Source organism: Podarcis raffonei, chromosome 3 (genome assembly GCF_027172205.1).
Source record: "Podarcis raffonei isolate rPodRaf1 chromosome 3, rPodRaf1.pri, whole genome shotgun sequence".
Classification (NCBI taxonomy): domain Eukaryota; kingdom Metazoa; phylum Chordata; class Lepidosauria; order Squamata; family Lacertidae; genus Podarcis; species Podarcis raffonei.
Genome location: NC_070604.1, coordinates 52,913,203 through 52,930,866, shown reverse-complemented (window position 1 = coordinate 52,930,866; position 17,664 = coordinate 52,913,203). Strand labels below are relative to the sequence as shown.

The following is a 17,664-nucleotide window of genomic DNA, read 5'->3' as shown; positions in this document are numbered from 1 at the left end:
CTAGAGTAGTGAGTGCGATATCTGGCCCTGCACTGCTGTCTATTTGTGTTTGAGGGGAAAGAACAAAAAACTAAAATGCAACCCTTGACAGTTTAACAGGAAGCATCTGCTATTTCCTCTAGTAAAAAAAATAAAATACAAGGTTTATGCTGATCCAAAAAATCACAGAACGAATGTGTGGTTCTTAAATTGGCTTAGGCTAAAACATACCTTCTACTAATCGCTGTATAAAGCAATTGAAGTCTAATAATATCAACATCCAAAGATGTTCTCAGTTCTTCAAGGATATTGTATAAAGCTGATGCTTGCCTCTTTGCAGGTTGTTTAGTTTCAGTTTTAAAACAGATGCGGTCCTTTTTTTAAAGCATCAGAGGGAAGAGTAGAATATAGTAGTTTTGCATTAAACCAAATAGGAGCTAATGATGCAAAATCTCCTATAGAGGTTATTTGGGCATGTGCCTCTTCTGTATAATGTAGTAGAGATTTTCCACCACTATTTTGTTGATAGCAAGTCATAAAAATTTCCAAGATAAAAAGTAATAATCAGTTTCTCTATGGGCAATGTCTTAGTTGAGTTAGTATGAGAACACTCCATTATCTAAAAAACAGTTGTATGAAATATAGGATTGGGGGGCAATGTCTAATTTTAGCTACACACATGAAAAAAAACCTCTTAATGCTGATTTAGTGCACTTCTAAATTTCTAGAAACCACAGAAGGGGAGGCCAGAAGTTGCTATTTTTCCCCATTAAGGCTGTATTTTCTACAATCCGATCTAATAAATGCATATTTAATATCCCAAGTCAACAGGACAAGGAACAGTGAATCCTTGCTCATCATGAGATAATCACTTTTCTGCAAACTTCTACTGTCTTGGGACATATTTTTAGCTTTCTAAAAAGACACACAAACCAGATGCTGTAGCTGGTTTATTTTTACATCCCTAAATGCCACTGGAAATTTAAGAAAAGGTATCATACAATGAACGTACATGCTGATACAAAAGAAAACTACCTAAAGCCACTTTCTATCAAAGCACTTTGAGTGCAACAACTTTGCATAAACGGCCACTGGAGTATCCTCAGCACCCACCTTAAAATAAGGAATTCAAAAGTTGCAGGTTTGAATCCTCTGGAGAAGCTTCTGCGCCACAGGTTTGAACTCTGTTTCCCAGTAAAGTTTGTGATAATCTCTTAAATCGTCCAAATTGTAATCCAGAGCTAATTCTTCATCTGCAGCAAGAACAACGATGACATTATCAGTCATTATGAAACAGAACAATGCATTTAAATTATTTAGGGTCTCTTCACAGGATGTGCAGGATTTTCCTTTTAGTAAACGTGAGTAAGACTGAGGAAAAATAGTGCCAATGTCTTCTTAAAAATCCACCTTGTGCATGTGACAGCAGTGAGTGTTGATCCTGGTATAGATAGAACACTGCATAGATAATTTCACACAGCTGCTATACTGCCATTTGAACAAGAGGTAGTTTCTCAGTAAATATGGCTTAGTTGGATTCAACACAATAGAATTACAATTATCAGAAGTAGAGGTAAAACATTGGAGTCCTGCTGGATTAGACAAAGACGCTATTTAGTACAGCATCACGGCCCACAGCTGACTGCTTCTGGACAGCTCTCAAGACAGGCCTGAAGGCAACAGCCCTCCCCTATGTTTTGCTCCTCACCACAGTTGGTATTCGGAGACATGCTTCCTCCGAACATGAAGGTACTATTATAGCGCATAGCTATTGACAAAAATACACCCCCCATGGATTTTAGGCAATCTATGCCTGTGGCCATTACCATTATTTATGGCATTTGCTGCCATAAGGTACGTGTGCATTTTGTGAAGTGCTTTCATTTGTTTTGAAACTACTGCCAGTCACTTTCATGGCATTAACACTAAATTCTAGTATTACCTAAGAGGAAGAAAAATATATTCCATTCCCTTAATGACTTCATTAAATTCTGTCATGCCTCTGCCTTTTGCATTTCCCTCCCAGCAAACTGAAGACAATATGGGTGATATCCAGTTGTGGTTTCCCACTTGCACAAAAAGGAATTCCTCTCCTTCCCCAGAATCCTTCAGAGCAGTTAAGGAAGACTTTTTGGATCTTACTAGTGAACACTCTATCTAGGGTAGGTGTCCAACCTCTTCTTGCGAGGGGGTAACCAGCACTATACGTAGTATTCAGAATACGGCTGCCTGAGTGAGTAGCTTCTGTATTTTCATTCTACTTGTTAAGAAAGGGTAATGAGATTGGCTTTTACAGCTTACCTAAAAATGATGCAAGGATAACGAGCAAGGTGTTTGATTCGTCATCTTCAAAGCAAGCTTTGGCCATGCTAACATTCTCACTGTAGTTCCACAAAGTTTTACATATCAAACAAGCCAGCTGCCAGTCTGTAGGCCCAAAGTCTCTCAAACAATCGATCAACCTGTTGCAATAATGGAGTAAAGATAGTTTTACACTTTTGTCAGGACTACCTTTTCTGTGGCTGTCCTTAAGCCTGGATGTTTCTCTCCACCCCAACATAAACGTCAGTAAAAGCTCACTTAACTCTCCAACTCCCACTAGTTTTCTGAACTCACTTTTTAATTCCTCCTTCTTCGTTCAATATACTACGCCTGCTTTTATCCACTGTAAGATTGAGGAGAACTCCACAGGCTGAAAAGCAGACATCCTGGTGTTTGGTATCGAGCAAAGCGATCATGAACTTGTACACTAGATAGCACAGCAAAAAATAACTATTTCAGAGAACAAGATTGTCTTTAAGAATTTTCAGTGTTAACAATGAAACAAATGTGTGTTGAGAGTTTGAAGAACCCAACAACCCATGAATTTATCTGGTGCACTGCCGGAATACCACTCTCTCACTCCCAGCATTCAAGTTGCAGGTATCTAATGCTAAACAATATGAGCACTACAAAGCTGAATCATTAAACTTCTTTATTATAGCAACTAAAATAAGATGTGCTTTACCAACAGCTCAGACTGTTAACATCTTTGCTTTTATCATTACCTACATGCTCAACAACACGATGGGCCATAGGTGTCCTTGAACTTCCCTCCAATTCTTGCAACCTCTGCCTTTTTGATGGTTTATCTGCTATGATTTCAGAGTGGCCCTAGCCATGGATAGTTATTATGATGTATCTGCCCAACATTACCTGTTCTGGTATAATGAGAATCTCTGAATTCCAAGGGCTATAAGCAGCCTATCGGACACATTGTTCTAATCCATATGCTTTCAAATGGCGCCATTTTGGTGTAGATGGATTTTAGCACTCGATATGTTAAACTTGAATAGGCAACATATTGTAGTCATGTAACTGTTATTTATTTATTTGGTCTAATGGGACAGAAACTCACCCTTTCGCTGTATGATGAAGTCACAGATTTCATGGCATTGTGAAAGATTACCAAAGACTCGAATGGCCTCCAGAATTCCATCCATATTACTGCTCATTAGTAGCTTTAAAAGCACTGTTAGTACAGAAGCAGAAAAGATGCACTTAGCATAGTTCAAGAAATTGGTCACCTTTGCAACACAGTTAAATGATTGAAGCAAATTTACAACGTAGAGGGGTGGAAGTAAGAAAGCTCAGTACCCAGAGAGTCTACTGGAAACTAAACTACTGAATCTCTGTCATATGAAAATATTGATGTGTGACTAGACAAGCACATTTTAGTTACACTTGGTAAGCCAGCAATAACTCAGTATCACTTACTGAGTTTTCGGTATTCTAAAATAATTTCTATTATACACTACCTAGTGTATAATAAATCCAAGGAAATAATCAGTTTCTAGTCTTGGAATATGTGTAGACTCCTGTTAATGTCTTCTCATTTAATGTTTTTGAGCCCAATACTTGAGCTTTAAATTTGATATCATAGTTTTTAATCTACAATGGGAAAGAGCAACTTTGAGTTTAGATCTACACTCAACCTGCTGTTCTCCAGCCAAACCAGTATGCAAACTGAGCAAATTTCATATTCATCATTACATCCACAAGGATTATCAAATGAGACCAGCTTTACCAACCAAAACTGAGAAAGTAGATAACAGCTATCTTATTTCAGTGCTATTTCTCACTGTTCCTCAATACTATGAGGGATATTATATCATTATAATAACAGAAATATGATATACTAATCTTTTTAAATAAAAAAATCCTTACACTCTGCAATATATAATTTCTTCTCCTGGATTACAGAATTCTTCACTTGGTAGAAAGATAAATTGCTGATTGTTGCTGTGGTATTAATAACCAGCTCCTCACATTCATCAACTGATTTGTTTTCTAGTAATTTGGACAAAAAAAAGACGTAAGTGTTTTTTCAAGACACTTAACATTTTGACACTCCACAGCTTCAGTGACTGTTGTTCACAACATTCCAAAGACTACATAAAAGAAAGCTTTGGGCCATTCCAAAACTGCACTGTGATCATGCCTGGTTTTTCCATGAGGTGTTCATATGTGCCCATTCTCCTTGCAAAAATGCAAGTCCTTCACACTGCTATTTTAATAAGCAATATGCAGCAAGACTTGTGAAAATTTGCAGGTGAGAGGAGAGAGGCTTTCAAGACATGTCAATGACAGACCTTACTTATATGGGCTCTCAAATTTATATCCATCAAAGCTGAGTGCATCATCACAGAATGCAGCCCCAGCAATCCTGCTTACCATTGATACCAGTTTGTTGGTGTAGCATAGTGGCCCAAAAGACTGAATACATCAACTAATTAGGTGGTTTTAATCAAGCAACTCTCTCTGTACCTCAACCATCCTATCTGCAATAAGGGAGATATTATCACTTTACCTTAGAGGGATGTTGTAAGGATTACAAACCAAATGCATGCATGAAGAACTCTGAAAGCTTGAGTGTGCTATACAAACATTAAGTATTATGCATTTATGATGTATGCCCACCTCTATTCTCTACACTGCACTATAGAAAAACCTGGTGAAATTCTAAGTCACACTGACCTAGTAGTAAGCTCCATTGAAATGTGAAAAGGAGCTTGGTCCCAGTGGCTTAAGGCTTCATGGTCATATAACTAGAAAATACACCATCTTCCCTCTGGTTTCAGTATTGTTTTTGCAGCAGAAAGAAGAAAATCAGCATGGACGGCTTGCTTTGTTTTCGCAATGGGCTAAATCAACAAAGGGTGTATGAGTTTCTGAGGGTGGGAGCTGGAACTGGCTAGAGGGTACAGGGTGGTGTGAAGAGGTACCGTTTTGAGATGTTGAATTTAATATAGGAAATATCAGGGAGAGAAATGACATGCAGTATGGTTTATAGGAGATTGAATAGGGGATGGGCTGGTATGCAGCAGTTGAAACAGCAGACAAGCTTGCAGATAAAGGAAGATGATGGTGAATATGGTTTGGAGGATGACTGGAAAAATACTAGGGAAATCTTGGAGATGCAGCCAGTTTCATAGTATCATTAATCAACCAATTTCATCACTTTAGCAGGATTTAAATTATTTCACTATGGGAAACTTAAGGAAAAACGTTTCTTCCTCTTAAGAACAAAGCAGTTCTTACCTAGTACCGTAATGAGTAATGTCACAATATGATGGTTTGCTGCCAGACTTGTGCCTACAGTGGGATGGATGGACAAATTGGCAACCACTCTTACAAGTTTGATGAGCACATCTTCTGCTTCAGACGGATGCTTGAGATTTTTTATATCGCCATCACCTTTCAGCAGTTTACTATTTAAATCAGCTTCACAATTAGCCTGGAATAGTGCTATCAGGGTATTAATGCTTCCTTGCACCTCAAAAAACTGTTCCCGGGCCCGGTTGTTCTTTGCTGTTAAATTTCCAAGAATAAAAATGATACGGATGACTAAATCCTGGAATTAAAGAAGATGTAAACATCCCTGCTGTAAGTAAAAGTGATCAATAATGGTTTGCAAGAAGAAAATGGTCGTCTTTACTTCAGTTAATATCTACTGTACAGTATTTTAAAATGAAAAAACCCACAGCATATAAAATTACCTCTCTTCTGTCTCATGTCAAAACCTTATAGAAGCCAAGAATGCCTTGTGATATTTTAAAAATAGAATGTGTTAATAGTCCTAAGTACATATATTTCTGTTTTAAAGTGTTTTTATTTTATGGTGGTACTGTATTAGCTGTATTTTATTGTTTTATTACAGTTTTGTTTATTTTAATCCCCATATGTGAATGCAGGAATACCTTTCTTCGTTAGTTACCAAGCAACTGATGAATCAGGAGAACAAAGATAAAATATTTTTGACTTTCTCGTTTTGTTAAAATGCAGCAGTCTGGAAACAGGACTGTCCAGTCATAAATTAGAATTATCAGCTAGATATAATCAATTTATATCTCACACCTTCACACAATTTATGTTCTCAGGACAGCTAGCACAGTAGGGCAAGGCTATCAACAGCTATGAGCCACAGTGGCTATGTTCCACCTCCACTGTCGGAGGCATGATGCTCCTGACTATAATAATTTATTATTTGTACCCCGCCCATCTGGCTGGGTTTCCCAGTTGCAGGGAACTGCAGGGAGAGAGCTGAAGCACTCATCTCCAGCTTGCAAGCTTCCCATAGGCATCTGATTCGCCATTGTGAGATGGGCCACTGGTACAATCCAGCAGGCTTGTTATGGGATCTTACATAGCAAGAAACAAAACACTGCCACAAATAAGACCATGGATTGACAGATTTAAAGTTGGTTCAATAGGCTGGTGGTCTGAGACTGAATATACTCTTCTACCAAGGTATTACCACTAGACAGAGTGCTCTGGCTGTGTTATTATTTGTTGCATACATCAGGTCCATGCTGTTATGCAGTTTGCTATACCAGAATACTTATTTTCTATGTAACATTCTAGGCTATGGAAAGACATAAATAAAAGGGTGTGATAGGGTGGGATTTCTCCTGTGAGATTGTGGGCTTACAGAAAATTACTAAAATAAGTCTGGCATTGCATTAGTAGTGTAAATTTCAGGATACTACAGTACAGACTAGAGCAGGGGTGTCAAACTCAAATTCATTGGGGGGCCGCATCAGCAGTTTGGTCACCCTCAAAGGGCCGGTTGTATCTGTAGGACTATGCATGTAAAGTGGAGGTTTCCTGTGTAGAACGGCCGGCGCCGCTAGAGGGCAGACGTTCTCTGGCTTGTAGGCTGCCGCGCATGGGCTGAAGAGGCGGCTTTCTTGTGTCAAAAAAAAAAAAGCGAGAATAAAAGGTGAAGGCTGGTGGCTGGCGGCGGCTACACGGGCCACATGACGAGGTCTGGCGGGCCGGATTCGGCCCGCGGGCCTTGTGTTTGACACCCGTGGACTAGAGGAAGCGATGGAAGGTTTCAGAATTCTGACACTTTTTTGCACGACAAGAAAAATAAACCATGCACTAGTCAGCCCACAGAAAACAAGTCTCCCATATCTCTATTCCCTGTGGGAGGCGGCTATAAGACATGCAGAGCTACTCATAAGTATTTCATCAGGAGTAAATTCTAATCTTCAAAGTCATTTTAGTCTGGAACTTTGTCCTCAATAGTCCATTGGTGTCATGAATTATCCAATGAGTCTAATCACTCTGATTTGATTGGAAATTCCATAATTTTAAAATCTATCTTTCAGGTTTAGTAAAGAAGAATAGAACTTTAATGGAAGAAAGTTACTCCTGAAGCATGAAATGCAATAGCTGTCAGTCATTAAATCTTAAACAGATGAGCATTAACAACAGCATGAGCTGGGAGGGCAGATTTGTTGAGACTTGGTCCAAAATACAGAAACTATTATCCTTATGTATTAGAACACATGATTTCTTTATATCTCTATTAGTATCCTAAAACTAAAATTATTACATTTTTGTTCTAAATTTATTTCCCTTGAACTAAGTCCCAGTAATTTCAGATAACTTCATTCTAAGTAAGAATTATTCAGCCTAAAACAGCCCAGCCTCGTACCAGTGACATTACCAAGAAGAAAGAGTGACCCATTGTGGCTGGTTTTGGCTCAGTCACCACAAAAATCCCCTGGGGAATTCGTATAGATTTGAGTAAACCCACATCTCTTTAAGGATTACAAACTTCTCACTTTAAAAGTAAAGCATTTACCTACAAGTACAAATTCTTATGATCAGCCTAAGGCTGAAATGCACACTTACTTTGGTGTGCCCAATGACTCCAGTAAGATTTATCTATGAGTAAGCATGAACAGAGTCAGACTACTTAGCACTTAAAGCAAGGGGTAAGCAAGTGTAAGGCTTGTGAAATATGTCTAGTACACTGAAGCTTGGCACCATGCACTGTTGTCACCCAGCCATTGTAGCACTGCTACTGTGTGATAACTTTCTTGCAGGCCTGGTGGCAGCAGCAGATGCCGTGGTGGAGCTGCACCTCTCGTCTGACCTCTGTCTTGCTGACACTCTGCAGAATACATGAACAGAGAAATGGAGGGGTGCAGGGGCAGCGAGGCAGGCATGGTGGAGCCAATGTCTGGCTGGAGGTCAGAATTAAAGTTTGGCCCGATATAACACATAGGCCTTATATTGCTTATTTCCGATAATGAAGTCCATGAGGAGAAATGTCAAGGGTGGGGAATTCAACGCAGCATCAAGAAGGGTGTGTGAGAGCTCGCTCAACAAGACTTCTTCCCCTGATGCACCCCTTAAACCTGTTCTAGGTTCCCCCAACTCTTCAGAGCATATTTGGGGGGCACAGGATCAAGCAAGGGAGGAAGAAAGGAGAAAAGTCTCATTGCGCAAGCGGATGTTGTTCTGTTTGTGCAACAACTCAGCTGAATCCCGCCCCAACACTCCAAAAACGACTCATCTGTATGCTAAGAAGAAGAAGAAGGGAGTTAATCAACTGCCCCCGCTGTTAATCTAAGTTGAGTCCATTTCAATAATTTACTATTTAGAAATGCTGTCAACCGTTTAAAATTTCTATCTTGTAAATGCACATGAAAGTAGGTCACTGAATATGGGCTTACACACATACGACACCACAGACACATCCGAGGATTAAAATATAAAAAGCAGGAGATGAAAAAACTGACCTGCTTCTTTGGGTGTTTGTTTAGCAGGGCTAAAAATAAGACGTAACATCTGGAGCAATCTGCCAAAGCTGTACAGCAGTCATTGAAGGAAGAAAGTTTGCTGTATGTTTAAAAATAATAACATGCATCAGTAGGGTAACTTTTCCTACAGTTGTCCCCTGCTCTTGCCCAAGCCAAGTCATTTGCTCCATTTTTAAATATTTTTCAGTGTTCATACTGATAGGCTAGAATTCTTGTCCAATTCAGTAAAGATAAGGATTATATAACAGAGGAGCTGAGCCATTATGAATGAATAGCTAATTATATTGCATAGGGCAATGACAATCAAAAGCTGAATCTGAGATCTCCAGTTAAAGTGGAAGACAAGAAAACCATTGCCTCCTTGGGACCCAGACAGAATGCTAAATCCAAGGTTTCAGCTATGGTGCTGCCTACCCCTTTCTCTCTCTTTCTCTCCACACAAACACCCACCCCTCCCCATCCAGGCCAACATGCCTCAAAGGAAAGTGCAAAGTAACATGGATCTTCAGTGTGGGCAAAGGAGAAGCAGAAGCAGCAGCAGCAGCAGCATGACCCCCACAGCCCCGCTCCCTTACCTCCTTTTCTTAAGAACCTAAATGCATTTATCTGGGAGTCAGTTCTACTGAACTCAATGGGGCTTATTTATGAATAGACACATAGAGGATTGCACTGTAAAACCCTTCCTTCCTTGTCATGCCCCCTCGGAGCCTCAATAAGGGAAGGTTCAGAAGCAGATGAAGCATCCATCACAGCTGTTCTGGGAAAGAAAAGGCTTTATACTGACTGGTAGAGACAATAGTAGGGTGAGATAGTGGAGTGCATCCCTGAATTGCATTGCTACACCTAGAAGTGATGTTTACTCAGAGTGCAAAGGTAATCAAATGGTGCCACAGAAATACTGGGGGGGGGGGCAGGGAGAAGCAGGGCATGTGCTTTTCCTTATTTCAGCTGGAAACAGTGACAGAAAGGAGTGTAATTGGGTTTATGGGTTGTTGACAAAGGGTCCATGGGTTTCAAAATGAGCAAAATAACACTAAATCCAAGAAACATATGAGCAGGGTGTGTGGTCCTGTGACAATGGGATGTGATAACAATGAGCAGTGGTATGGAACAACTGAGGGCTACAATGCACAAACAATGTACAAAACAGATATGGAAAATGTGGATTTGCAAAGGAGGTGTAGAAGAGCCCAGTAACAGTTGCTCTGGGAAATTTGAGATACAGGCCTTTCAGTGATTTGTGGACATCCTTCCTTAACTGATTATGCCAAGGATTGAACCTAGGAATGTGTATGTGCAAAGGAATTGCTCCCCAGCTCAATTTCTACAGAAGTTCCTTTCATGATTTTTGCATGGGGTTCTTGGGCTTAGCAATGCTGGTGACTCATGCACAAAGGAGAGACCAAACAGAGATTTAGTTAATAATGTCATATGACTTGAGGAGGTGAAACATATTTAATTCTGCAGGTACAGCCTGCATGTGCAACTGGGTCCTATTTCAGGCAAGGCAAATGCAAGCAGTGGTGCCATCAGGTCAGAACTTTGGGGTCCAGGGCCTCACTCAGTGAAATGAGCAAAACACCAGAGAGCTAGCTTGCCATATTGTGAAGTAAGCAAAATAACCAACACTGCTATTTAAAGAAAAAAGGGGCACCATAAAAACCATGAAGTCCAGGGTCTAAAATTCCCTAACTGCACACAAGCTGACTTCAGTACTAAGGACTGTTTCTGTGTATGTCCATTTATGTGACTTAAGTCTATGAGGCAGAACATTTCCCCTTCAAAACAATATCCACAACAATATTTCAAGGATTAAAGCTGCACACATAAAAAAGATGGTAGTACAAAATAAACCAGTATGGCTGGGGATGGAGGTGAAAAACTGGGTGCTGCAAGTATTTGCTCTGTGGGAAACAAACAAACTGTATTGTATTTCTTTAAAGGACTTTACCTGAATATTCTGGCCACATTGGTACAGACATCCTTGTCGTTCATACGCTTCTCCAACATCAGACAAAGCTCTGGAATTGCTTCGGAGTCCAGGAGCTTGCACCTTGACTGAGGCAAGTCAACCAAGTTCCGCAAAGTGGCAGTGAGCTGGAGAAAATATATTTAAACATGAATAAATCATCACATTATTATGAGTCCCAGACACTTTTGAAAATTTAACAAGGTTAGATCTAGCCTAATCCTCCTCTGATGGCCGCTCTAAGAAACTCTACAGACATATATGAAATAGTGTGGATTATTTAAACTCTGGAATACGAAGCAATTATACAGACATAATTTTAAAAAACAGGATAGAGGACAGCACGAGTCGCATTTCTCTATTTTGAAAGCAGACAGTATGTTGTTCCTTCCCTGGATACAAGTGAATCCATCTCCTCCTGCCTTTTGACCTGTCTTGCTTACTTAGTATCTCTTCACAACTGGGCAGGGAACTACTGCATGTGCGTGTGATGATCCTTCCTTTTTTTTTAGCCAAAATACTAGAGCAAACCATGACAGACACTCCTGGATGAAACCAAATTTTCTAAACCCATTTCAATCTAGCTTCTGACCAAGGTTGGGGCCAAGATTTACCTTCACCAGGAGATAGACAGAAGGGGTACAAATTCTGCCACTTTCAGCACCTTCATTTTCAGTATCCTTCTGGACCAGCTTTGTGGATTAGAAGTACAGGACAATACTTTTGCAGTAGTTCTACTCCTACGTTGCTGAAAGGATCCAGAAGGTGGTTTTAGGAGGCTGCTGCCCTTCTCTGCAGGAATTATCCTGCAGTGTTTCTTTTATATTTAACATCTGCATTCAACCATTGGGGAAGGTTGTCTTGCAGTTTGGAGTGAGATGACACCAGTATACTGACAATACCCAGTTCTCCATTTCTTTTCCAACAGAACTAGCTTTAGCAGTTTCTTGAAATCAGTAATGCTTGCCCTGGATGAGATAACACTCCCCACAAAGAACCAGGAATGCATTTGGGGCATATTTCTGGATCTGAGTTTCCTCCTGGGTTGGTAAAGTGTTGCATGTGGCGCTCAGTGTGCCCCTTTCAGCACAAATTTCAATGGTGCCCTTCTTTAAACACACAACTTGTAATGTGCATGCCCTGATGACCTCACAACTTAACTACTATATTACAGTTTGTGTAAAGCTGCCCTTGAAGATAATTAGATAATTCAGCTGGTTCAGAATACAGCAGGATATGTCCACCACTAACTGCATGGAGTATGTTATACCATATTTACCATAACTCCGCTGGTCATTGTTTCCAGCCTAATTTCAATGTGCTGATTTTAACTTTTTAAACCCTGCATGGATCCATCGTATTTGACAATTTGTCTTCTTACACATGTACTTTGCTATGCCATAAAGTAGGAAGCATGAGGTCTGATAGTATGTGCTGCACCATCAGTAACAGAGACTGGTTTCTACCAGCAGTAAAGCTTTTTTTGACATAGCATCCACAAATCAGAGTTCACTGCACAGATTCCTTTCAGAAGGCAATTTAAGTGTTTTCTTTTTAGGCAGGCCTCTGGTTTGTCAGTGACTGAGAGCTATGGCTATTTTAATTTTTGGTTCCACATGTTAATGCTGTTTAAATGTTGACTTTTTATATTTTGCCTTTCATGTACTTCAGAGCATTCAAAAAGAAGACTATACATACAAACAACTGGTAAAGCCAGCAAGGACAAGATTGCCAAGAGTGGGACAGGTGGTGGTGAACAGCAGCTTTGGGGTTTTTTTAAAGCTTCCTACATTTTGGATGTCTTCATTTGCTACTCTCTGAATAGCTAACCCACTGAACAAAAATAATCTAGCTTTAACAAAATGTGAACTGAGATATGAAGGAAGGCAAGTTGGGGTTGGAACAGTGGCAGCTAGTTAAAGGGAGCTTGCCCTCGTAACAGAGCAACTTTTGTTTTTCCTGGAAGCTCACACGCAAACCATGAAGTCAACAACCCTTCAAGAATCTGGTATTCAGAGGTATACTTCCTTCCATGGAAGAAAACAATCATGGCTGGCAATAATTTCAGCAGTGAATTCTACACCCTATATGCTGTGTGATGACATACTTCCTCTTGACTGTTCTGAATCTGCTGCCAACTGATTTCATTACATGACCCTAATATGAAGAGAAAAGGATAAAAAGTCTCTCTATGCACTTTCTCCATCCCATTCATAAACTTATAATCCTTTCTCATATAGTTATCTTTTCCAAAAATAGAAAATTCCCAATAATACTCCAGCCTTTCCTTGTAGAGAACATGCTCCAATGCTTTCATTGTTTCAGCTGGTCTTTTCTGTATTGTCCCTGGCTCTGCTAAGTTGTTAGTTATATCAACAATATTGTTCTCTTGGAGTTGCATCTCCTCTTCTACAGAGTGATGACCACAATAGTAATGATAATCTTGGTTAATTCAACATTAAAATCCCTCCAAATTGTAAACTTTCTACAAAGCACAAGACAAGCAAAAGTGGGGTTGTTTTGATGAGAACTTTACCAATGACTCCCACTGCTAGACTTACATAAATGCCCTTTGCAAAGTGATCTGCATGTCCCCTCTACTCTTGTCAATAGTCAAACTCCAATTTCCATGTTTCATCATCATCCATACTGGAACAAGAGCTTTTTCATCGGCTATTGCTGCTGTACGGAACATCTATCTTGCATCTCTTTGCTTCACTGATTCTCTATCCCTTTTCTAATCTCCTCTGAAAATTGCCTCTCTGCTAGCTTGCTTTTGCCTCTTAAATAATAGAATAGGGCATAAAGACATTTGATTCCATTCCTTTATCACTTTTCCCCCAACTTGCCAAAAGCATAGAAAGTAGTCACAAGAATTAAACTTTTTTTTTTTTGCCTTCCCTTGCTGAAGTACTACTATTTTCTCATAGTGACCCCATGATTACTATACACTACAGTCCAACACCACCATATTGTTTGTGTGCATAACAGGTGAGATAGATAACTGTAAGAGCATCAAACAGCACTTCCTATAAGCTTGCTCTGGATCCCTTTTAGGATTTCGTTAATCACTAAAATAAAGCACATGTTACTATATTTAGCAAAATAGAGCTTTTTTTATTTATGTGGCAGAATGTTTTGGCTTCCAGAATACTTTTATTTTTCCATATCTTCATTATTTGTAAAGGGAATCCTTCTAAGAGTAATACTTCATTACCTCTTCATTTTCAAGTGATCATAGCAGCTACAATTGTATATGTAAAGAACAGGAAATAAAACCAGAGACTAAGATTCAAGAGATTAGTAAGTATGTTGAAATAAGGGGTATGGCAACTCTAAACAAATTCATCTAGGCAACATGAGCTAGTCAGAGAAGATAAATTTGCACTACACTTGAACAAGATTTGAATGGATTTAAATAAGTGTGGAATGATAAACAAATAGCAGTGATTGGTAATGCTTTCCTTTTGATATAAGGAAGCTCTAAATAAAATAAAGTTGGTGTTTTGTATTAACAAATGATAACCAGTAGAAATCAAAATATCTAAGGGGCAAAGTCAAAAGTGTTTTTAAAAGATAATTGTGTGTATCTTATACAGGAATATATAAATTGCTATCTTTAGTTATTTTTTATTTGTTCCTATATTTCCTATTCTTTACCATAACTTGTGAAGCTCCAACTGTTATACATAAATACACACATACCTGTTTTCTCCCTATCATTGTTTTATATTTCATGCAAGGTCTCAAGACTGGTCCCAAATCTTATCTGGTTGAAATAAAAGTTTAACTCTGACCTGAACCAAGAGGTGTCCTGAACTGGAAAACCGAGCATCATTTTCATTAATTTCATTGATCTGCTTCATGAGTTGCAACAGTATTTCAACAGTTCCCTTGCTGACCATCTCATTAATGAGCTTTGCATTTCCAGAAATGAATTTTATAGCGCCCATACAATAGAGAAAGGCCTCAGTAGTTGCTTGCAAGTCTTCAGCTCTCAGAACTTCTAGCAGAGAATCTATGGAGAAAATTGTGAATGCTAATCTGAACAATGCTTATTGCCTCTTACCTTGAAGTGACCAAGAGTGGGAGTGCCCAGACATTTGCCCAAGGGAAATTCCCCACCTCCTCCTTCCCAAGGCAGCCTGCTGTTACACCCCCCCAAAAAAAACCCCTGTTCTGAAAAGGAACAGGGCTGGGATGAGGGGCTACAGTATCAGGGAAACTGGCTGGAGGGAGCTTGGGTGAGCAGAGCTCTGATTCACACAAGCTACCGCCACCCAATTTTAGAGTGTACATATGCAAGACTCTAAGTAATCAAAATGAGGTATCATAATTACTGATTACTTTCTGGTATCAAATACATTCACTACCTTCAAGATAGCAGGCTGGCTGAATATAGATGTGAGCTGACATTTTTTCTGGTGCTCAGTTGTGGTTTATTTGAGTTCAAAAGGTTAAAATAAAAACTTCCCTCCATCCTTGAAGTATCAAAGGCAGACATACCTGGATACTGAATAGTGTGGGAAATTCAGATTGCTTTATGCTTGGGGGGGGGGAGGGGGGAAGCAATCTAAAATCAAAATGCAGCCTGGAAATCATGTCTGCATTCCTGCTTCATTTCTAGACTGCTCCATTTCCCCCAACAAATTAAATGTGTATTTTCTCTTATAAATTACCCAAGAAATAAAACATGGGTACAGCCATGGTAGAATTTATAAGATACTTACCCAATATTTGGTCATGTTGAATGATGGAATCATTTTTTTCATTTCTGCTTATTTTAAACACCAGTTTGCAGACATTAAGCAGGTTCTTTCCACTTACTTTCAGCTGCAAATAACATAGGAAAAAAGCAACATCAGTGCAATCAATACTTGATGGGGAAATCTGTTTTAAATAGACAAGGATCAGTGTGTCAAAAAAGTGCAGGAAGGACTTGATGGGTTCCCAAAAATCTTAAACTATGGTTTAGGAAGCTGGGGTTGTTACATCATAACTGGCTGTCTGGCATAATTAATCACAGAATTCTCAGACTCTCCTTTCCTAACTGTGCTCTTGAATTCCTGGGCAAAAGTGATATGACTGCTCCTTATCCAAACAAGCACACACACATATAAAGGCACAAGCACGTGCGCACACACACATTGGTGAGAAGATATGGAAAGCATGCATGAAATACTACACAAAAATTTAATCAGGCATAACACAAAATAAAGGGTGCAATTCAAACCATTTATGCAATTTTTAAGTTCCACTGTTTTTGGTGTGAGAGATTTAAACATGAGCTTGATTTCAATGAGACTACAACCTTTCATGGGCAATATATATTAAAAGCATAGAAACCAAAAGGCAACTAAAAGACTCGTTCATATTCATGTGCTTAAGTCAGAGATCTCTACAGATGTGCCTAATTTTACCTGTATTGCACTCATGATTATGAGGTCTATTTTTATAGGAGTGAAGGGTTTTTGTACAAATGCAGTTTAAAATCTAAAAATGAGAACGTCATGTCAGAATGGCTGACAAGACTGTTCCTGCACACCCATTACAGTCATTCTAGCTGTATTAAAATTTTCACTGAGTATGAAAACTAAAAGTATGCAAATGAGTTTCACCTCTTTCCCTCCAATATTTTCAACGTGGAATAAGAGCTTATGATACATAGAGCAGTGAGAGAATCATAAGTTTTTCCCCCAGATCCTTAGGTTTTTAATCAGAGATTTCATCTTTTTTATTGTGGGTTGCATTTTAATGGTTTATTTCTGACAGGAAGTTTCTGTGGCTTTACTTAACAATCTAATACATCTGATTCACTTGAGAGAGGCTTATAATTTTCCAGTTTGATGCATAGCACAGCATTAACAGACAAATATTCTGGATATTCTGGTGCGCTAAAACCAATAATACAAAACATATATTTGGGATACCATGTAGCAATACAGATTTTTGTTTTAATAGGGCAATTATTAAAAATCACATGCTCACAGGATTTGTATTTCACACTTATAAAACTATATTAATTCAGTATTTTTGAACTTCTGGTTTAACTCTGTGTGTTCTCTTTGGTGAAAAGCTATTGTGTTTCTTGATACTTAGGATTCATCATACAATTTCACACAAACAGGGAGCTTAAAGCACATACAAAACATCAAATTGCACCATGATCCCTCCACCCTTTAACTTACGCCCAGAATAATTTTTGCAAGTTTCAGGCCAAGTGGATCTGAAGCAATGTCAACTAATTTGTATAAAGTCTTCAGAAGCAAATTTCGTCTTTTAAATCGCTTGCAAAGCATATTTCCTTCCTCCAAGGCCTTATAGAGAATAGTACAGGCATGGCAAAGTCTTTCTACGTTGTCCTCTATTTGATATGGAAAAGAATAAAGCAACATCAATTATCAAACATTTTTCAGAGTCACCAAGAAAAAACAAAACCATAAATTGACTAAAAGGAAAAGCGTTACAGAGATATAAGAAACTCAGTATCAAGCATGATTCTAAAAACTGTAGCCTAAACCTGAAACCTTTAGGTCAGTGGTGAGGAATCTCCAGCCCACGGGCCTAATTAGGCCCATCAGCTCTCTCCATTTGGTCTGTACTGTAATGCCATTTTGG

The 17,664-nt window shown here is 39.0% G+C and overlaps 2 protein-coding genes across 15 annotated transcripts in view; one reads left to right on the top strand and one right to left on the bottom strand.

Moving 5' to 3' along the window:
• Positions 1–14,848, top strand: part of SESN1 (sestrin 1) — a 60,877-nt gene extending 46,029 nt beyond the window's left edge. For all 6 annotated transcript variants that reach the window (XM_053381616.1, XM_053381620.1, XM_053381615.1 and 3 more), the window contains one exon: positions 12,718–14,848. In XM_053381616.1, the coding sequence (XP_053237591.1) occupies positions 12,718–12,867 (150 nt within the window). In that variant the 3' untranslated portion in view covers positions 12,868–14,848. The remainder of the gene's footprint in view (positions 1–12,717) is intronic.
• Positions 915–17,664, bottom strand: part of ARMC2 (armadillo repeat containing 2) — an 82,688-nt gene continuing 65,938 nt past the window's right edge. For all 9 annotated transcript variants that reach the window (XM_053381610.1, XM_053381611.1, XM_053381607.1 and 6 more), the window contains 11 exons: positions 17,235–17,410; positions 15,777–15,879; positions 14,844–15,064; positions 11,029–11,174; positions 9,057–9,156; positions 5,560–5,872; positions 4,186–4,308; positions 3,377–3,490; positions 2,596–2,728; positions 2,281–2,441; positions 915–1,232 (listed from right to left, as the gene is read on the bottom strand). In XM_053381610.1, the coding sequence (XP_053237585.1) occupies positions 1,108–1,232; positions 2,281–2,441; positions 2,596–2,728; positions 3,377–3,490; positions 4,186–4,308; positions 5,560–5,872; positions 9,057–9,156; positions 11,029–11,174; positions 14,844–15,064; positions 15,777–15,879; positions 17,235–17,410 (1,715 nt within the window). In that variant the 3' untranslated portion in view covers positions 915–1,107. The remainder of the gene's footprint in view (positions 1,233–2,280; positions 2,442–2,595; positions 2,729–3,376; positions 3,491–4,185; positions 4,309–5,559; positions 5,873–9,056; positions 9,157–11,028; positions 11,175–14,843; positions 15,065–15,776; positions 15,880–17,234; positions 17,411–17,664) is intronic.